The 21,646-nt window shown below is 39.9% G+C and overlaps 2 protein-coding genes across 6 annotated transcripts; both read right to left on the bottom strand.

The window, feature by feature from the left end:
• Window positions 1–366: 366 nt before the first annotated feature.
• LOC103717222 lies at window positions 367–11,249 on the bottom strand. Of its 5 annotated transcripts, XM_039115094.1 has the most exons (14): window positions 10,530–11,244; window positions 10,180–10,267; window positions 9,740–10,073; window positions 6,172–6,288; window positions 5,890–6,079; window positions 5,482–5,648; window positions 5,128–5,302; window positions 3,701–3,768; window positions 2,506–2,587; window positions 1,739–1,796; window positions 1,516–1,640; window positions 1,325–1,417; window positions 1,154–1,224; window positions 367–1,052 (listed from the first exon to the last, which is right to left on the bottom strand). In XM_039115094.1, the coding sequence occupies exons 4-14, from the start codon at window positions 6,252–6,254 to the stop codon at window positions 926–928; spliced, it is 1,239 nt and encodes a 412-aa protein (XP_038971022.1). In that variant the 5' UTR covers window positions 6,255–6,288; window positions 9,740–10,073; window positions 10,180–10,267; window positions 10,530–11,244; the 3' UTR covers window positions 367–925. The 5 variants fall into 5 exon arrangements, with proteins under 5 accessions (XP_038971022.1, XP_026664580.1, XP_038971021.1 ...); XM_026808779.2 differs by lacking the exon at window positions 9,740–10,073 and having other exon boundaries at window positions 10,530–11,243; XM_039115093.1 differs by lacking the exons at window positions 9,740–10,073; window positions 10,180–10,267 and having other exon boundaries at window positions 1,154–1,238; window positions 10,530–11,249.
• A 4,053-nt stretch (window positions 11,250–15,302) lies between these two features.
• Window positions 15,303–16,256, bottom strand: LOC103717231 (protein BPS1, chloroplastic-like). Its single transcript, XM_008805544.3, has one exon. It carries the CDS (start codon window positions 16,254–16,256, stop codon window positions 15,303–15,305), a length of 954 nt encoding a protein of 317 aa, XP_008803766.1.
• Window positions 16,257–21,646: the final 5,390 nt, after the last annotated feature.

The following is a 21,646-nucleotide window of genomic DNA, read 5'->3' as shown; positions in this document are numbered from 1 at the left end:
AGCTGAATGCAACATTTGCAGACTGGATGAACAACAGAGGGAACTTATGGCATCTATGTTTGATATCAAAATGTCAGAAAGAGCACCTACATCTCACCAAAGCATGCTTACTTGCAGAGTTCTGATTGAACTTGGTGCTATAATACAGTGTAATAGGGACCACAGCGAACATAATGTCTTTGCTTATCTTTTACCCTGGATATCAAAAAAAAAGAGAAAAAAAAATGCTCCAGATTGCCGCTGCAACTTCCGGCCTGGATGACGTCTACTCTAATCAATGTGTTGGCCAAGGCCAGTTAAGAACCTGCCCGTTTTCCAGATGAAGGTAGATGTTGGTGCAAAGAATCATAAAAAAAAACTTAAGGCTTGATAATATACAGTAACATTACTGTAGCAAACTTCATTTTAAGACTAGTAGTGATTTTGGCTGCATGGTTGGATCATCTTGGAGATACCTCATTGCAAACCCAGAGATGAATTCAGTGAGCACCAACGCACATCAACAAGACAACCGAAACAACTGTGAACAACAAATTATACTTTAACTAGAAGTAATCGCCTTTTTGAACCAACATGCTTTTCGACATCAACATTACTATTCATTTGACTGGATTCTGTGTATCACGATTAGTATTAACTTTCATTTGTCCTTGAGATCTATTGCACGCAGCAGCAGGTGACAGTTGCATGGAACATCATTTGCTGGTTACAGGAGCTCGGTGAATCTGGCCTTTGATTTTCCACAAGATTTGAGGGATTTTTCTGCATTCTTTCCCCTTCTCTTTCTCCTCTCTGGCAGAAAAATCTTCAACAAGAAAAGCAGGTACACAGGGACCAGACCAAAAATGTACAATAACCGGCCAAAGAGAGGAACTCCATGACCAGAGCAGGCAGAGGATGCAATAAAAGCATCAATGTAATTCTGTCAACTGCCACTCTGAAGCAACGGCTGTGGCTGTGCCCTGTCATCAGCTTGAGAGCACAGGAGTTTCTGGAGAGAGCGGTATTGAAGGCGTACACTTTCTCCACTGTCAAGAATTTTGAGGAGATACCTGCAAGTAAATTTATAATTAGATACATGGTTTTAGAGATTTGTTAAGCTTTCAACTTAACACATAATATACTTAAAACTACAAAAACCCCGCAAACTTACCAGCCATTCAAGCATTGGGATGTGATCACTGCTTCCTTTCCAACAAACTTGTCAGGAGTCCTCCTGTTTCCCTGTATACTTTGTACTGTCAGCATGTTTTCTTCATAAGTCTATCGTACTACAGAACAAATAGTAACTTTATGACGACAGGCTTGTCACAAAAGAATTTACCTTGATCAACACTTTCTCATTTACTGCAAATGGATATTGAACTCCTTTTAGCAGTCTAGGGCCATCACCATCAGCTGGCACCTCACCATTTTCCTGATAATTTTACAAAACAAATAAAAAAGAATTAACAATCATAGAAATTATTTTGGCCATCAAATACAGCCTTTTGCAATGGATCATCAGATATGTACCTTGCCTAGTCTCTTCAGGGCATCCATCTGTTCACCAACTTCTTTCCTGCGTTTTCGGACTGCAGCATTATGGAACAGTCTCCTGTCATCCTCCATCTTCACTGCTGTAGCTGCAACTCTCAAAGCTGTAAGAAAATACGATGAATACATGAAGTTAACAATTAGTCAGAAATATAGGAGGACCAAGCTTTACTGGAAAATCTTGCACAAGATCAGCATGTACCAAAGTTAGGGACCAAGGACCCAGGATCAATTTCTGCATTGCATAGAGTACACCTAGCCTGATTGAGAAAGAAAATATTAGGAGAGCAATACATTAGTTATTTCTTTATCCAGATAATATGTTCCGCTAAACAAAGAAATTGGAAGATATGAAACAATAGATTTAAAAGAAGCCAGCGTAAAAATATACAATATGACATGAATTTTCGAATTTATATTAGAAATTTGCTGAAGAAAAAATAGCACCCACTGCAGCAATACCAGCAAAGTTGCAGATTATACCCTGGGTGGTAGTGACTGGAATATTTCTAAAGACTTTTTTTCCCAAATCACATATGCATTTCCAGATAAAGCCAATAACTAGCCCTAAGTCTTTCAGCCTACAATCCTCTTAAATTCAGTAATGTCGCTGTTTTTCAACTGCCAATATTCTTCAATTTTACCTCTTGTGCCATTTCTGCTTCTACAAACCTATACTGACTCTTCTCAAAAATTTGCAGTTTAAAGGAGAGCAATTACTAGTCAGCAACCTTTATTCCACTTTAAATTGAGAACCCACAACTTTACCCAAGTTAACAACATTCAGTTTTGCTCTCACTTTCTCTCCTACAAGTGCTATGTTATCTGGCTAGTTATTTTCTGTTTCTTATTGGAGGCTAATCTAAGAAGTAACAATTTTAGTTCAATTACTAAAATTGTATCGGTGTACTTCATATACTGATCATTCAGAGCATAGATGAAGACTGAAAGAGAAGGATCCACACATACCATTTCTATGACTTTCTTCAACATGTGGCCACCAAATGAATGTCCACAAGAGACAACCATAGCATCCTCAAGGAAAGCACCCCTGTAACAACAGAATTTGACGAAATAAATCCATGAGAAACTGTATCATGTCAGCAGAAGCACAAAATTGGGCACAAATCATCCAAAAATCACTTTGTTGACAAGCAGCCAAAGTCGATTAATGCCTGCAGCTTCTCTACTCTGCCAAACGTAAGCATAAAAAATAGCATTTGAATAAATTTAAGTGCCCTAGTTTCATGTGATAACAACCAAAATATGCAAACCCATCCATTCTGCAGCATGCATTACTCATATAGAAGAATGAAGAGTTCAAACTTTAAAAGGTAAAGAAGCTACCTAAAAGAAATGCTATTGTAAAATATTGAGGTTCAAATGGAAACTAGAGGAAAAGGTTATCTAGATTCTTGAACATCTTCCTCAAGGAGTGGCAAAAGATCAAGATACACAAGAACAAAATGAGACCAAGGTAAAATATGTCTGGCTTTAACTGAGCTGAGAAAAGGTATATTGGCTGTTAATGATTTTATAAAAAAGGTCAAGAAGATCTACACACCACTCAAGCCACTCAAGACTGAAAAGATGAAACTAGAGATGTAGATCAATGTAGCTGCACTAAGTTTGATATAATTCAAACTACAAAATTGATGAAAATAATGAAACAGGGACATGATATCTCAAAGAAAAGGAAAGATGAAAATTGTTTTTCTAGAAGTTGTCAAACAGGGACTGAACAAAAGATAATATAAGAGAAACTACAAAAGGGTGCAATTACAGGTAAAACGGGTCAATGGATAACTAGACCAGAGATTCATTTTGAGGAATGCAAAAGAACAAGGTACTATGACTATCTGAAATCATGTTAGTTCTGTTATTGGCTTATCCCATGAGATCTTGGATATGTAGAAGATGACACTGAATGTAGAACAACAATGGATACCCATTTACTGAAATAAGTGACAGATAAAATTGTACCATTTGTCATGAAATTGAACTTATGTGGCAGACTTGAAAATTATGCGATAGGTGACAAAATAATGTCAACAAATGACAGGAACCAATCAGACTTTCCATCTTCCTCCCTGGTACGGTGGTTTGCAAAAAGAAGTGATGAGAAAACATTTAAAAATAAATAAATATAAATGTAGAAACTTACGATAGAGGGTCTGAAAGGACACTTCTCAATGATGGTTCCCGAACGAGATCGTGATCATTGCACGCCACCTAAGAGAGAAGCACAAACAGAAAGGGAAATGCTAGAAATCAGTTATATGTTACCAATATGCAAAAAATGCTTACTGTCATGGTAAAATTGTGAGACAGTCGCTTGCATGTGATACATAATGAAATGGATTACAACCTGCTAGAAACAGTACTACACATTCTATTCAAAAAAAATATGATGAGAATGTTCCTTATAGCTCATTAACATTATTGGATAATGTTAGCAATTTAGAATTGCTTGTTACTTATTCTAATCCATTTATCTTAATTTTTGTATGTAGTGGTGAGGGTGCGGGAATGCTGTGAACATGACCAGATAAAAACAAAAGGATATGACCGTATGCACAAATACATTATCTTTTCTATTCCCTAAAACGTCATCAAGCAACAGGTCATAATGTAATCGTTATTAATGAGGGATTACAAGTAATGCACCGAGAAAACATGAAGCAATAAGCCATTAAAGGGCATAAAGTAATCCTAAGTTTGAGAAAAGTACAAGGTAATCTATGAGTTCTGGTTTTGCTAAAGAGGAAATGATGATGGAATAGGAACACTAAGTAACATGATGAGCTTTGTCTTCATTCTTTTCTCAAATTCTAGCAACATTCCTCTGTTCTCTCTCTTTTTGTTTTCTTGCTCTTCTTTCTTCTTTTCATCCTCAGCTTTTCTACTACAACAGACTGAACTGGCATCCCTCTTTCTTCACTTCTGTTTAGACCTCCTTTCTTTAAACTCTCTTCATCTAGGATTCCAACTTCAGCTATTCAAGATCATTATGAGATTCTATGTGGTGATTATAAAGTTGTGAAGCACTAACAATATCAGAAGATGCAATTTATATCAGTTGTCATAAATCCCTCTTATGTTCCTTAGATTTTTCAGATGTTTTCTTTTATCCAAAATCCCACCTAGACATGTCCCTACTCTCCTAGCCCTAGAAGTCTAGAAGCCTAACACTTTTGGCTCCAACCAAAAAAATGTTGTTTTTCTTGTTTGACATAAATTCTTTACTTTGGATCAACTCTTGGATATCCGCAGAAGCCAACTCTGAAATGATTTATCTAGTTTCTAGCTAGAATTGAAGCTCAATTTTTATACTTTTTTGCTTCATCCATAACTGTCCGATAGTAGTCATAGATAGAACTGGTACAAACTTTTTGAACCTCCACTAGTTAGGATATCAGTCTTCTATAACAATGGCAATTATAATGTCCCAGAATTTTTAGTCAAACAATATAGAGCAGCATCTCCTATTTTCTCACATGTCACAATTAAGTATTAGACAGTTTACAAAGTGAAAGGAAAAGAAAAAACAATACATATGAAGATAGGAGATGCTTAAAATAGTAAACTCACATAAGTATTATCAGGATGGGTGCACGCAACATCTTCTTCAGTAGACAAGTCATCCATAAACTGGCTCACAGATATTGGTTGGTAACTTTGTGGGATTACATGGCCAGCAGCTGCAATTGGGGAGCAATCCAATATAGCATTGCTTTGAGGCATTAGTCTAAATGTCAGTGATGCCCTACAAAAAGAAAGACAATATAAGTCAGGTATTATGAATAAATCAAGTATCAATTGAGTGCACAAAGTCATGAATTGTCCGCTTGACACTTGACAGTACACTATTATTGCATATAGAAAGGGTCAAGGTTAAGCAAAATTATGTGCATAAATTAATGCCAGATTAAAGTAAATTCAAACCTTCCACCATTCATCATTCCTGAACAAGAGTCAGCAGTAGTCCTATATGAGGCAGCTGGGCGAAGACCAGCAGTAGCATGACTAAGTGCCCTTCCCGTAACCAACAATAGGTCACCAGGACCTGACGCCCCATCTGCTAGGTACCAATGACCATTTGGGTCACAAACCTATCAAAGAAGTAACTAAGCAAATGATCTCAAGGAACGCAAGTAGCCAAATGTAAAAACAGTGAAATAATGATGTATGATGGAAAAGCATACCAGCTATCTTCCTTATATTTATAAAAGTTTTAGAGCTAAAATGGGAAGAGAAATAAATGAGAAACATTGGCAAGTGAAGCCTAGTCCAGAACCTTATGACTACTAATTGCTCAAAATTCATATGTTACTGAAAGGAGCAGCTAAATACCTGGATCCCAGGACTGTCAGAAGCAATTAAGGTCAACAACCCTTTTTCGACTTCATTAGCCGAAGATTTCCCTCCTCCAATATGCCCCTTGCCATTCTGTAATGAGGCATGAGAACAGGCTGCAACCAACACTGATGATGAGACCTCATTGGCAGGTAGTGGGGTATCGTCAAGCAGATGGTTGAAAACACTGCCAGAATTTCTCACTATCATTCACAGGAGAAAATCACTAAAAACCAATTCAACCAGATGCAACACTAACATCCACAAATGCTATCTTACTCGCTGCGTAGGCGAAGATGCCTTGCTATTGCACACAGTGCAGCACGAGCTGCCTTTCCCATGCATCCGAAAGCATCACTCATGCATGGGGGTGAAAAATCCCCATCTTCCAAAGCCCTAACATGCATTACAATCAAAACAAAACATTTTAATCATGTCTTAATATAAAAATATATTTCACCCAATTATTAGTAAATTTTATAAAAATCATGACATATTGTACAAATGCATGGAAACATTTCGCCACAGTTTATACTTTACAACCTTTGCATTCGATCAATACAAACAATAACCCTTCTCTTAACTCTAGTGGCAGCATAATGAAGCATCAAGTGGCTTGAAAATCAAGGATTTGTCTTTCATCCACTAAAAGTGTTTGATGTTGTCTAACACTTGTATCAAGTAAAGTATTCTACAAAATTGTTCCAGTTCTTATATTTTGGCCTTAAAAATAGATAGTGCCATACATCCTTATTTATGATATGATAGTGCCATACATCTTTATTTATGATAATGACCAACACAGACAGAAGTGTTAGGAACAACAAGTCACCACTTCCTATATCCAATCATATAGGGGGTGACTGTTCATACACATATACAGTTAGCTTTCTTTTTTTGAGAAATACAGCAGGAATGCCACTTTCCATGTTTGAACCTGGAACCTCTGATAAGTGCATAGCAACAGGCGGACCCATGTCTCTTTCTATACTTAATTTTCTTTGAACACAAATGTACAGAATTCCTACGTTGCTCAGGTACGAAAAACAAGTATTACAAAAACAACAGGAAAAAGCACTTAGCTAAGTAGCAGAATATCAACATAAGGTAACAGAAAAATGGAGTCTAGCAATCCATCTACACTCTCAGCAAAACACTATCCTCAAAAAAGGTTATTAAACAACTCATCCACTTAGTCCCATCTGTAGCCAACATGTCCATCTTACAAGGCCATCTCTAAAGACATGAAAGCTAATCCTCACATCAACATGTTCCATCACATCAGAACCATTGCAACATCATCCATGATCTATCATTGTCATATCAACATACATCACATCTGGCTCCTTCAAAGCTTGAAGAAACAATTGTCTCCTTAAAGTCATTGAAGCCATTGGAGTGCCTAATCAAAAATTGTGCATGAGAGAGCAAATTAAATCTCAAAATACCCAGCAAACACCCATCAACTTGTCATTTTAAGCACATCCAAAGAGGACCTGAACAAACACTAGGAGCAAAATCTTTGATTTTGACATTCTAATTAACTATAACTATCTATATAACTTTGGGCAAGTACATCAGTTGAATAGTTCAAATTTCATAACACACAGATTGATGGAACTTGATGGTGCAAAACATGACTCATCACCTAAGACACCAAAACAATTACAAACTTGTAAGTATGTCAGATAATAGTCTAATAGCTTAAGGGCAAACGAATCTTAAACTTGGCATAAAAGAAAGTGAACAAAAAAATCTCCCTGAATTAAGTTAGTCAGGTTTCATTGTTGCATCACTTTTAATTGATCGGCCAACCCTTGTATGTAGGTGATCGGCCAACCCTTGTATGTAGGTGATCGGCCATCCCCTACAGAATCCACAAAAAGTGCAGGCCTATGGTAAAATATGGCCCATGAGCACATAATGCCTGACATTACCCAAAATAACCTACAATTGTGCACGCCCCTATCAAGGCCTAAGAAAAAAAAGTAGCTTAATAAAATCCATATAACAAGACCAAGGAGATCCATCAATATTGGAAGACCTAGTCAAAGAAATCCTCTCCATGCATAAAGGTTTTAAGTCAACAACCATATTACCATTGTTTTAAATAATGGGTTGGGCGGCTGCCTAGGCACCGGGCACCCAGCACTACAATTGGGCCAGTTGACCCCAGAAATCCGCACGCCACAAGGCATGCACATAGGCTAGGTATGAAGCAGGTTTAGGTTAATGAGCTAGGGACCATCACTTATTGGACCCCAAATGTCTCCAACTTTACCCATTCACCTTCCCTAATCCCTCCCAATTACTCTTCCTCCCATTTCCTCCTCTCGTCCTATCAATGAAATCCTAGCTAATCTGATGGCCTGGTGGGTGGGTGCCGCTGGTTGGCGGTGAGCGGCGAGCAATGAGTAATGAGCAACAAGAAGTGAACAAGGTAGTGAAGCATGATGGTGCAGACGTGGAGGTGGCGTCATGGCAAGGAAGCCATTAGAGTGGAGGTGGTGGTGAAGCAACAAATGATAAGGAAAGGTAAGCTTATTTTTTATGCTTTCTCCCTCTATTTCCTTCTATTTTCCTCTTTCTTTTCTTCTTTTTTCAAAGGCGTGAATGGAGCTACCATCAGCAGCAATGGTGGTGGTTATGCTACTGCCAGTGGTTCCTGCAACACCGCCATGGCTAAACTGCAACTAGTGGTGCCTGCAGTAGCACCGAGTGTGGTGGTTCTGCCGTTGTCGATGGTTCCTACAGTACCACCAAGGATGGTGGTTATACTGCTTCTGGTGGTGCCTGCAACACTGCAAGGGATGGTGGTTTTACCACTGCCATTGGTGCAGCGGTGGTTTTGATCAAGCACCCACCTTGCACCTAGGTACTGAGTGCCTCCCTAGGTGTCGAGCACCACCTAGCTGTCGAGAACTCCCCTATCCACCTGCCTCACACCTCTATTGTTTAAAATTTAGCATATTACCAAAGAGGTGATAAGATCTAGGTAACAAACTAGTCCAAAACCTCAAATAAATTGTTGACAGAACATTCTTAACAGAACCAAAAAAACCCTGAAAGAGTAATCCATTTATCATGCTTCACTCATCAACATGTTTCTAGATAAAACATAATATATACACATCTGCAAACAGAACCCTAAAAGCAAACCTCCTAAACAAGCAATTTATAAAAGTCTAAGCTTGTTTAACCAGCTTTTCTATGAAATAACTAACCAGAAATGTAAGATGCCCATTAGTATTTCTGATAGTTATTATGCATAGCAGGGATGTCTTGAAGAAATAATGGTGTTTGCGAAATGTCAAAAAAGTGGCTTGCAAAATGCACACACAAATTAAAAAAGTAAGTTGAGAAAAGGGAACAAGCATAAACCCATGTAATACAAGAAACTAGAGAGCAAATCTTATTCCAATGATCGAGGGTTGTGCGCATAAGTCCACTTCTAATGCTTGCTCCCATCCAAGGCTAAACTTCTCTGAAATAGAAGTATTCAAATCCTCTCCCTTTGATTTCAAACCTCCATCAACTTTGGTTTAAAAGTTTGTTCAATGCACAAATAAATGTTCCAAAATGTTATGAAGATTAATTTTCAAATTTATCATGCACCATCCAGCTCCTGTCACTTCTTATGCTCAACTCATAGTTAGACTCCTCTTGAGATCTGCCCTCTTCTCATAACATGAAAGAAATTCCTAGTCACCTAAACGCTCCATAACACTTACTAGTATGCAACTACACATAGATCAAACATTTGCTCAGAACAAGGGAATGTCCTATTCTTCAAATAAATAAAAGTGCTTGTAATCTAACTCAAATTAGGAACTAATTTTCCACCTACCCTTTCACAGTAGGATAATATATATTCAAGGCCCATAGGGACACCTGACCAAAAATTTAAAGTTACAGGAAGTTAAGCGACCATCAAAACAAGCATGCACCTAGACCAGATGTGCATGCACCAATTTACAACTCCAATAATATTTGGTAAAGGCAATCTGCAAAACAGAAATATACACCAACAATGACCCATTGTCAAAAGATCCATCAGAGGTAATCTCTTTACTCATAATTACAATAGTTCTAGAACAACCATGCCTTTTGTTTGTACCTTCAAGACTGGATATATACAGATACATACACATCTAATTGTCCATTGTGATAACTCAGTGCCACTTCAAGAAACAAAACTGATCCAAAGTCAGCAAATACTCCAGTAATCTGACCAAGAAGTTGCTTCCAACCATGAATTTTCAAATAAGAATAAGGAATGGCTATTACCTAGTTATGGTCCTGGCAATCCAGGGTGCTGCAAGGAGCTGGGATTGGTAATTTTTTTTGCACAAAGTAGCGGCCCTGGGACTTGAACCTGCGCCATTGCGCTCGTCAGCCCAAGACTTTAACCATTGCACCAAGAAATGACCCCAACATTTTAGAACAATAAAGTTCCAATTTTTTGTATTTAGTATCAGAGTCACGGCTAAAAATATTAATTAACCCGAAACGAATTCTTCATCATCGTATTCCATAATTTCAGCAATCGCGAGCCAAAATTAAGACAGAAAAAAATAGAAAGAAAAAAAGAAGACACAAAAAACTAACTTTTATACAACTTTGCATCAGTTTCCTACCTCCCGGCGCGGTAGATGTAAACCTCGCGGCCCACTTTTCCCCAACCCACCAATCCCCCACCGCCACTGCTGCACTGCGCTCTTGCTTTAAAGAACATCCTCACCGACTCGAGCGCGCACCGAACCACCACTGCCTCCTCCCTCCCGAGTTCGATCACCACGGCGTTGTGCCTCATAAGCGACCCGGACAGTGCCTCCACCGCCCTAACGTAGGCCGCGCCGGGCGCCCCCTCGTAGGGCGCGATGTCCGCCAGCCTCACCCTCGCTATGGGCGCGCTCTCATCCGGGTCGAGGCCGGATGGCGGGAGGCGGGGCGTGGAGCCGGGAACCGGGGGGAGGGGGAGGAGGCCGAGGGAGAGGGGAGAAGGGAGATGGGATTGGAGGGGCGCCGGCGACGATCGGGCAGCGGCGGAGGAGGAGAAGGAGGAGGGGAGAGGGCCGGAGAGGGGAGCTGGGGACATGGAGGTGGACATCGGGACCCGGGGGCCGTTCATCGGGCATCATGCGGTCGATCAGGGAGAGGACTAGGGTTAGGATTTGGAGGGAGTGGATACAGGACGGACAACGGGCATTTCGAAATTCAAGCTCTTCTTTTTGTCGCCTCTTTGTTTTCCTTCAATTTCCAGAACGAGAAGGAAAAGGAACAGGGAGAAGGAGGGTGTTTAATTCGCCGACGGAATCTGGACTCTTCACACCATGTTTCATTAGATTGCTGACGTGGCGAACCTGAGGACTTGCAGGTCTAGAAATAGGATATAATTTCTTCATCATTTACGAGATACCGTGCGTGTTCTTAATTTCCAACATATTGGGCTGGACTAGTGCTTACTCCGGCCTGTGAATCCAAGAAGAGGCTGGGCTTCGTAGCCCACCAGGCCTAGTTGTCCAAATGTCCCAGTTTCACCACGAAATCTTTGGTGCACCCCAACCACCTCACCCCATCCCTGGGGCCCAAAAAAATAATAATAATAATAAACGCATACAAATAAAAGCTTTCATGGCAACCATGCCTTGCAAGGTACGAGACGATGGAGTTTAACATTAGATCTCGGACGATGCATATAGCTGCATCAAATTCTTGTCTTAGGGGTTGTCTGGTTGCTGGTGAAATTTCTTAAGACGCAGGGGAGACTTGTCTGTTCTAAGAGTTATTTTTCATGTTTTATTGCTTATTAGTATTTAGGAAATGGGAAACAACCAAATAAGTGTTTAAGATGTTGTTCTTCTAGTCATGATGATAGTGCGATGTTGTGCTAATTTAGTTAGTAATGCTTGGAAGCAATGATTATTTCCAACACTCAGATCCCAATGAAATAAGATGGATCCAACTCTTTACGCTAAATTCTGATGTACTTAAAAGTCATGAAAAAATGGTTAGAAGGTTGTAGGCAACTTAGATTTCATGGATACAATATGCAAAGGGGATTATTTCCTTGATACAATCGACTAATAAGCTTTTCTTTGTTTAGTATTAGGTTTATCATGTTCTATGGAGTTATCTGAAAAGTGACAATTAACTATGTAGTTATCTGAAAAGTGACAATTAGCTATGTAAGTAAAATGAAATTATCTCAAGAAACCATCATAATCAACATTTATAGAAATCAAATTCAATCACATTGTGTTAAAGGTTCAATGCATGGCTTTGAACTACATCCTTTATGATGTAAATATTCATGACATCAAGATAAGAATTCGAGTTATCAAAGTTGCCAATTTCATGACAGTCATGGTACATGATTTATCATCATTATCTTTAACATTATGTGTGTGGCCCAATAGTCCCACATCGGAAAGACTCGTTCTAGAGCCTGGGCATATGAGGCGAGTGTCTCCTAATCCTGCAGACGCGTTTTGGGTGGAAAACAAAACCGGGGAGGGGTGAAAGACGCTTGTGTGAAGCCCCGGAACTGGACAATATCTGGCAGGGGAGCCCCGTGTTTCCCCCCTCATGCGGCCCCCACGTGGGCACTAGGTGCCTCACGTGCTCCGCAAAAGCGGGGACTTGACATTTGGTATTAGAGCCGAGGATGGCTTTTGTCCGATGGTGGGAAGGATGTGAGGTCCAATAGTCCCACATCGGAAAGACTCGTTCTAGAGCCTGGACATATGAGGCGGGTGTCTCCTAATCCTGCAGACACGTTTTGGGTAGAAAATAAAACCGGGGAGGGGTGAAGGACACTTGCGTGAAGCTCCGGAACGGACAATATCTGGCAGGGGAGCCCCGTGTTTCCTCCCTCATATAGCCCCCCGTGGGCACTAGGTGCCTCACGTGCTCCGCGAAAGCGGGGACTTGACATTTGGTATCAGAGCCGAGGATGGCTCTTGTCCGATGGTGGGAAGGATGTGAGGTCCAATAGTCCCACATCGGAAAGACTCGTTCTAGAGCCTGGACATATGAGGCGGGTGTCTCCTAATCCTGCAGACGCGTTTTGGGTAGAAAACAAAACCGGGAAGGGGTGAAGGACGCTTGCGTGAAGCCCCGGAACCGAACAATATCTGGCAGGGGAGCCCCGTGTTTCCTCCCTCATATGGCCCCCACGTAGGCACTAGGTGCCTCACGTGCTCCGCGGAAGCGGGGACGTGACATTATGTAACAATTGTAACAGTCATCATATCCCCAGTTTTCTTCTCATGAAATATAGTGTTTGTTTTTTAAAATAAAAATTTTCTACCCAAAAACAATTCAAAAATGATGCATGATTCCAAAGCATTATCTGGTGAGTTACAGAAAAGTAAAGCAATGGGTTTTTGCCGTAATTTGTCACTATTTTCAGTTACATAGCAAATAATAGCCTCCATATAACACAGTTTCAGATATTAAAAACTTTTTTGCTATGCCACTGAGGTGGTAGCTCAGTGGTACCATTGTCTTACTTCCAACCAAGTGGTTCCAAGTTCGAAATATGCAAGCGTCGATTAAATTGTGTAGATCGGATGCTCCCTGCTCGGACACGGAGTCTGGGAGGACTTATTGGTCCACTGGTAGCTTCGGTGATGTTAAATGTAACGTACTCACACGGAGGGTTCAAAATATATATATTTGGTTGACTTTTGAATGCTAGTAGCGTAGAGGCTTTCTAGAAATAAAGAGTTATGTCCGGTTTCTAGACTTTAAAACTACTCCATGTTCTTTGCTCGATGACTACCGGAGTCGTTGATTAAGCAGGTTGGATGGGCTTAATGGGGCTCGAACCTACAATATCACCATTATGAGTGGTATATTTCAACCAATTAAACCATAAGCCCCTGATCCTCTTTTCTTTTGCTTAATTTAAGCTAAGCAAGCAGCAGTCACGGAGTCACCACTGGTCATACAAATTGCACCATTAATATTATTTTAATAGTCTCATATTTCATGTCGTCCACGTTTGTTGAAGTGTGTGGGCAACACCAGCTCTGAAGTTCGGTCAGCAGCCACTATGGGCTCGTTTGGTTCGCGGGAAGCATTTTCCTTCCTAGGAATATGATTCCTGGGAAACAAATTCCTAGGAAGAGGATGCCTAAGAAAGTACTTTTGGCATGTTTGGTTGACCATGGGAAAGTGACAAATTTCCAAGGTGCTTATGTTTGGTTGGCCATTCACTTTCCTAGGAAAGTTATATATAATTCCTATTATGCCCTTAATAAAAATTAGATTTTTAATGCCTCTTTAATGCTTCTTTAATGCTGAAGGGACTTTTTGGGAAAAAGTAAAAATTGAGTGATTCCCGCCTCATGGGAAAGTAACTTTCCCATGTTTCTCATGGGAAAGACTTTCCCATAAAATGTGGGAATCACATTCCCATGGAAATACAACTTTTCCTTCTCTCTCATTTGAAAACTCCAACCAAACAAGAGGCATCTCATTACTTTTCTGTTGACCACACTTTTCCCCCTTCTTTTCCCGCAAACCAAACGAGCCCTATGGGTGGCGAAATTTCGCGCCGACCAGCCATGTGATGCCTACCTGCGCCAGCCCTTGCGTGGCTGCCACTCAAAACAAAACATTGAGTGAGAACTAAGATCACTCAAACTACATCACAAATGCAATCCCTCTACGTGGTGCAATGTAACATTATTTTCATTGAAAATGCTCTTTGTTCTACCCCCCAGCGTTCCCCTTGATCCCTTCACATAATCGTCTGCATCTAATAGTATTCCTTCAGCAAGCAATTTTCCAACAGTGCTACATTTCGTCATTTTTGCACAACAATGTATTTGCTAGCTTTCATTTGGTATTCCCTCTCTTTTGCATCGATCTCTCTTTAGACAGATTAATGATACCAAAACATGTAAGATGAAAGCACATAACGTGAACAAATTCTATGTGAAACCATTTGGTGGGTCTCTTAAACCGGAGGCCATATGTTTGATTTGTTTAGCTGGTTTGGAGTAATGTTTGGAATACCTCTATAATGTTGCTTGTCGGCCAAGGCACAATTCAGGCTCTAGTTGCGCAAATTGGTTCATGTTATGATCAAGCTCATTGGAATGGTTAACCCTTTGAAACGGCTGAGTTAAACTAACTACTTATATTAGGCATGGTAGAATGAGCTTGAAAAGAAGCTGCCTAGTGCACTTCAAAATCTATTGTTCCTTGATTTTTTTTTAGATATATCTATGAATCATCCGTCTTCGACGGAAAAAAAAAAAAATGTTAACACAAAAAAAAAACAAAAAGCTTGGGAACAAAACAAATTTATTTTTTTTGGGGGACAGATTTTTGCTTTCCAGCCCTTAAATAAACAAATGATTTTGAAGGAACTTCCATCTATACCCTTCTCCTTCAATCTATCTACAATTTTGCAGACCAATACGAAAGCTCTGCAACGCCGCGTCCCTCGTGCGCAACGCCGCGCAAAACAACCCGTTAACGGCGTTTGACAAACGGTCCAATCCATCCTTCATTTCTTCCGCCGCCTTCTCCGCATCCTTCACGGCGCTCCGTAACGTTTCCGTTTTGTCGCCGGTATCCTCCCCATCGATGACGGCCGCCAGCCTCCTAACGGAAGCCTCCGCCGCCTCCACTTCCCCGGGGAGGCCCTCGCCCAGCTCGCTGGAAACCGCCTCCGCCACCTTGTTGAAGGCCTCCGCCCACGGGAAGTCGCCGGAGACGCTGATCCCGGAGAGATCCTCCTTCTCGCCGCCTCCTAGTACGGCGATGACCGCCCCGGCGACCAAGCTGGAGACGGCTTCCACGGCGTAGATCGCCCTGTGGACGGCGGAGATCTTGCCGCGGGGGGGATCGCCGGGGGCGAGAGATCTCACCAGCATGCCGGCTGAGTCGTGGATCGCTCGCGGGGGCCGGCGATCCCGGTCCCACTCGGCGATGACATCGCGGGCGCGGCGGAGGGAGTCCGGGGAGGAGAGGAGGTGCAGGGCGAAGCGGAGGAGGAGGCGGCGACGCAGGAGGCGGTCGATGTGGGCGGCGACGGCGTTGCAGGCGTCGAGGAGGGCGATGCCGGAGTCGAGGTGGGCGGCGAGGGCGGCACGGTCGGAGCCGGAGAGGGAGGGGTCAGAAATGAGGGCGGCCGCGTCGGAGAGGGTGAGAGCTAAGAAATCCACCGCCCGGCAGAGCCAAGAAAGAGGAATTGAAGACGAGAAATTGGGAATGGGGAGGAGAGAATGGAGGCGAGCGATGAGGGCTTGGTCGAACGGGAGGGAGGGGAAGGGGGATGGGAGAGAGTTCTTGGAAGGGAAGAGGAGGAGCGTGAGACGGGTTGCGGCCTTCTCCGTGAGAAACATCGGCGTTTTTGGAGGAAAAAGGTGGGAGTTTCTGGGGACCTGGGAAGCGAAGAAGAAGAAGAAGAAGAAGAAGAAGAAGGAGAAGGAGAAGGAGAAGGAGAAGGAGAGGAAGTCGACGAAGGGAGCTGGGGAGGAGGAGCGAAGTAGGTTTGAATAAATAACGAGAAGAGAGAAGGTAGGGGAAGGAAGAGAGGAAGGGACGGCGATGTAGAAGACGCCCGAGTGAGACGCGTTTTACGAGAATTCTGTTCGTGTGACCCTCTAATTACAAAAACGCCACAAGAATGGCAGGTGGTAGACTGGAAGGAGCAGGCTGCAGGCCCCGCCGCGTGGGTAACGGCGAAATGGCTCCGCGATCATCATTCCTTTTTTCTTTTTTCTTTTTTTTTTCTTTTTTTTTTTTTTTTTTTTGCGCTAAAGATCATCATTCCTTCTCTTAGAAGCACTGGAAGATAGAAGAAATTATATCCTTAGACGGCGACGGCGTGTGCACGCCGCCAATCAGATTTGCTTGTTTCCGTATATCCCATTCATCATCAAAACTTCATCTAGATGCGGCACTAAAAAACAAACGACTATGCTTGATAGTGTACATAACCATATAGTACATAGTACTAATAAGTAGATGAAGGATAATTTCTTGATTTTTTTTAAAAAAATAATTTATAAAAAGGAATATATTTTTTAGAAATTGAGTAGTTTTTTATTTAATTTGCTATTGCATTTTTACTAGATGTATGGTTGCATGATGTTTAACTTATTTGAAAATGGAGAGATATGGTCACCCCACTAAGACTGCCCCTTTTGATAAATTAGTATGTAGTATATATTATCTCCCTTTTTATTAACAATATAAATTAAATTTGTATTATGGAGAGTATATCGATAGATTAAAATACTGTACTTTTCTAATATTTTAATAATAATATGTATTTTAATATTGTAATTGTGAGTGTTAATCTGGAAATATAAACTATCACGCCCTATGTGAGCATGTGTTGAATAAATTAATTATTATTATCATATTATTTTATTCTATCAATATTTAAATAATATTACTTATCATATATAATGTGAATCGATTGTTCTCTGATTAAATAAAATAATAATAGATGAGAACTAAAAATAATATTGTAACACGTCAGAAGGAGGTGGAAATCAAGCCCATATCTCGAAAAAAAAAATAAAACCCATGTACAATATATGATCCATTTCACTACTTTTGACATCCAAGACTCATATATATGTATATAAGTATGTATGTATGTATAGATCTTATGATCTCATATAAAGAGAAGCCCTAACTTGAAATAAAGCATCGGCTTTAAATCAAAGATTACATGGTATCATATACAAAGAAATCCAAAGATATCACATCGGTTCAATAGCTTCAGATCACGTGATCTCATATAAAGACAAACCCTAACTTAAATAAAGCACCAGCTTTAAATCAAAGATTGCATGGTTTCATATATAGAGAAACCTACAAAGAGATCGCATGGATGTCATAGTTCAGATCACATAATCTGATATAAAGGGAAACCCTAACTCGAAATAAAGCATAGAGAAACCCACAAAGATATGACACCGGCTTTATCTTAATAAAGAGATTATAGGATAGACTTAATAATATCAAACAAAGAAGCCCTAGAATCGAAGATCACACTAGCTTAATAAAGTGATTATATCAAGGAATAGTCTAAACAATAACTTTGAATAAGATATTTCACAAGCATAATAAAGAAATTATAGCATAAACAGACACATTTGGGTGTAAAAAAGAGGAGCTCGCCAACAATTTGACCAATTGGGTCAAGAATGTTGTTGGAAAGTAGTAAAGCATCAAAAAAAAAAGTCGAAGAGATTGTCAATGAGAAGTATCGAAGCAATAGCTGGATAGGTCACCATTGAACAGCTGTGAGGGCAAAATAGGAGAGGGTGCAGGGAAGGAAAGGGGTCAAGGAAGGAGGGGTTAGGAGTGATTCAAATCTCTCAAAGAATAAATAATAGGGAGACAAGAGTACTTAGATCAAAGAATAACCCCTACTTTCAACAATTCAGCTTGAGAGTGATTAGGCAAGAAATTTAGAAGTGAGTCATGAGTGACTTCCACCCAAGAATGTAACAATTTCTCCATCTCAACAATCGAACTCCCCAAAAATCACTTGTAAAAAGTGACAGGGAGTCACTTGAGGCCTTACCAAAATTGTTCTCAGCCAAAATCTCAATAACAAAAATAATGTGTAATAAGAGTAAAATTTGAATGCCATTTTAAATAATATATTATAAAATTTACATAAAGTCCTCTCGCATAAAAAACAACAAAGTAAATTATCACCGATGCAAATAGCGTTATTATAAAATTAATAGATATATAAAATTTGACCGTCATCGAAAACGTAACGAAAACATCGTGGAATTATCATGCTAGTCCAACGAAAGGCCCGAACACACGGTCTCGATCAGGTAGTGGCGTTTTCGTGATTTGATGTAGTGAGGACAAAGATGAAGGAACCCCTGAAGGAAGGAAGCCGTACAATAATTTGAACGCGCTATCGTAGTGACGTCGGAGCTCGCCCTCTTTCTCACGGCTTTTGACATTGCCCTTTGCTTGGAAACTTACAGGAAGGTTCCCCTCCTTTTTTTTTAGTTAAAAAAACAAAGGAACGGAAAGCAACCTAAAGCGAACCGTAGCCCACGGCGTTCCTCTTTTTGATCTCGGAAACTCCAGCGCAATGACTCGGCGTTCGTGCGGGGCGCCAGGGGTGCGTTGTAAAGTTAAATGGTTTTTGGGGATAAGAGGGAGAGGGAGAGAGCAAGCCGGATATGAGCAGGTTGCTGGAGTTTTAATTTTAAAAAATAAAATAAATTTAAAAATAAATAAATCAATTTTATTTTTTTAATTTTAGATTTTTGTATATTTTTTCCTTCAAAAAATAATGTTGGTTTTGGTTTCCATGAGAATATGATATTTCTGAAATATCATGTTCCTCAGAAACGTTACACCATATCGGTCATTGAACAGAATCTATAAATTGGCTATGGTTCAATATATTGAATTACTCAATTTATATTATTAATTTTCTACTTTTTGAGATGGAATGAAGAATTCTTTTTTTAATCTTTTTTTTCTCTTCTTTTCAACTTTCTTTTTCATCTGGACATCTAAAAGAGTCGGTCGGATCAAATTTTTCTAGAGACCGTGCTCGCTAGAGAAAGAACGAGCTGAGCTGAATTGTTGTACCTTGAAAACAAAATCGCCGTAGACCTGCACATAGAAGACAAATCACATTTTTAGGACATTGTATATCACATGTCTCTATTTAGACAAGTCCCTTCCAATCTTCTAATTTTATTTTAATAAATTATTTTTTTATAATATTTTTGTAAAATAAAAATATCGTATTTTTAGATAAAATATTTCTAACATAGGTAGCAAGCCAAGAACAAAAAAAAATATGGTAGTGGGTTTCTCCTGTCGTCATACGATACCGGTGGGGGATGGGAAGGTAACGTGGGGAAATGATTGCTGCTTATAGCTACTTTTTCTAAAAAATAGTACAATTTACGTATCATATGGAAACTCCCAGCAAACTTATACCGTTGCTTTGATTTAGTTAATGAAAATTTATTTGGATGAATAAATATGCCTTCTCATATCAATTTGCCGGTAAAATAAATTAAAAATGAGAACAGCAGAGATCCACATGCCATGTTGCAAGACGTGATTGGTATGTTTTTTTTTGTTGTTGTTGAAAAAAATAGTTGATATGATTCATGACTGCCAAAAGGCTAGTAAATCATATAATGCCAATGTTGGTATAAGATTTTTTTTGGCATAGTTAGACGTTGCTGCATAGGGTTTTTGTTGTTATGATTATAGAAAATGATACATGCAACACATGATTTGCTAAAAGAGGGTACAAATCAGGTTTCATTTGTATTTTTTTAGTATTTATATTTGCATCCTATTCAAGTATAGTTTGAGTATGTGTGTTAGAACTTCGATAGTAGTTTTTTTGTAATAATTATATATTTAAATAAGAAAAAGTTAGGAAAGATTCTGCAAGCAACTAATTGAACCAAGAAACCGATAAGAAGTATACATCTTTAAGCAGGAATCATAAAGTAGATGGTCAAAGATGATGGTCTCCTCTGCCGATCAAAATCCAAACTAGTCTCACAAAGTGTCTCAAGACTTATTCAATAGCTGGCTTTCATTTGATGCAAGAGATGGAATACAATGGACGGTTAGGATTGAGTAGAGAATGTTGATTGATGAGAAGAGACCGTGCACGTTGGTGTAAGCGTGGATAGCCTTCATCCTGCTGCGGATATTGGGCCATGACTTGGGATGGTTGGTTTTGAGTTAAAATTATTAACAAAATAAACACATGAATCCTTTATCATGCCTAATTTGACTCAGTAATTGGATTAGAATCCTTTGATCCATAATAGCTCATAAGTCGAACGTCAATAATTTAACTTAACCTGACTCATAACCTACTCTATCTAGAATGAATCAAATCCAAATCAAGCCAGCTAATCCAACCTTTGTAATTTCCAATACATCAAATCAAAAGTGGGCTAGATAGCTAACACTGGGAAGGGATCAATTACTCTCAAAGTCCCGTTATTTTGAGGTGATAATTAAACTGAATCCAGATTGTCCTCAATCGCATCAAAATCTATCGTCCAAAAGTATGCGATAGGAACATTAAAGATGTCCTGTTCAGCATGGTTCATTCAATAACCCTTAGCTGAGATAAAAGAAAACCTTTGTATCTCTACCTAATGACACTTTAGACGGTCATATTTTCTGTTCATCAATGGGCTGTGGCAATGATGAGAAAGACAGAGAACAAAAAGAAATGCTGGACCAATTGCCGTCTCGAGTTTTACTAGCGTTCCAGAGAACTCATAACAGAGGAGGGCCCAAGGGATAATATCCTTCAAACATGACCATAAGTTAAATCTGCTATTGAAAACAAATGATAAAATGATAATGGTGATTTGGAAAATGGATTTATGCTTGCTGTCTTACAAGGTGGCTGCTACGAACAGCAGAATTTTGGTGATACCGGCACAAGGAAGCAACTTCAACCTCAGGAGAAAAGGAACCCTCACCATTTGATTGGTAGAAGAATGGAGGGCATTTCATACCGCAGGTTTAACAGGTATTCAGTATAGTTATGCTCGGATTTGTGTTGGTATCCAAAGATGAGCAAGGATCCCAACTTAAACACCATAGAATGCCAGGTTTATTATGGCTTGTGGAATCAGGTTACCACACAGCAAAACATGGATCCATCATCCGGAAGGATTTGACTGCTCTTCATGCAGGCCATCCTTCATTATTGAAAGTGATTCAATACGCTCACAGAATGCTA

Source organism: Phoenix dactylifera, chromosome 17, assembly GCF_009389715.1.
Source record: "Phoenix dactylifera cultivar Barhee BC4 chromosome 17, palm_55x_up_171113_PBpolish2nd_filt_p, whole genome shotgun sequence".
NCBI lineage: Eukaryota > Viridiplantae > Streptophyta > Magnoliopsida > Arecales > Arecaceae > Phoenix > Phoenix dactylifera.
This window is presented reverse-complemented; position numbering and strand designations above follow the sequence as displayed.

Excerpts from the sequence above, each read along its gene's own strand:
- LOC103717222 (XM_008805532.4), bottom strand. The coding sequence starts at position 11,023 with ATGAACGGCCCCCGGGTCCCGATGTCCACCTCCATGTCCCCAGCTCCC. Across the intron at positions 5,649-5,889 it reads CTGACAGTCCTGGGATCCAG|GTTTGTGACCCAAATGGTCA; the intron begins GTATTTAGCTGC and ends CTTCTTTGATAG. Across the intron at positions 3,769-5,127 it reads CCCATCCTGATAATACTTAT|GTGGCGTGCAATGATCACGA; the intron begins GTGAGTTTACTA and ends CTTCTCTCTTAG.
- LOC103717231 (XM_008805544.3), bottom strand. The coding sequence starts at position 16,256 with ATGTTTCTCACGGAGAAGGCCGCAACCCGTCTCACGCTCCTCCTCTTC.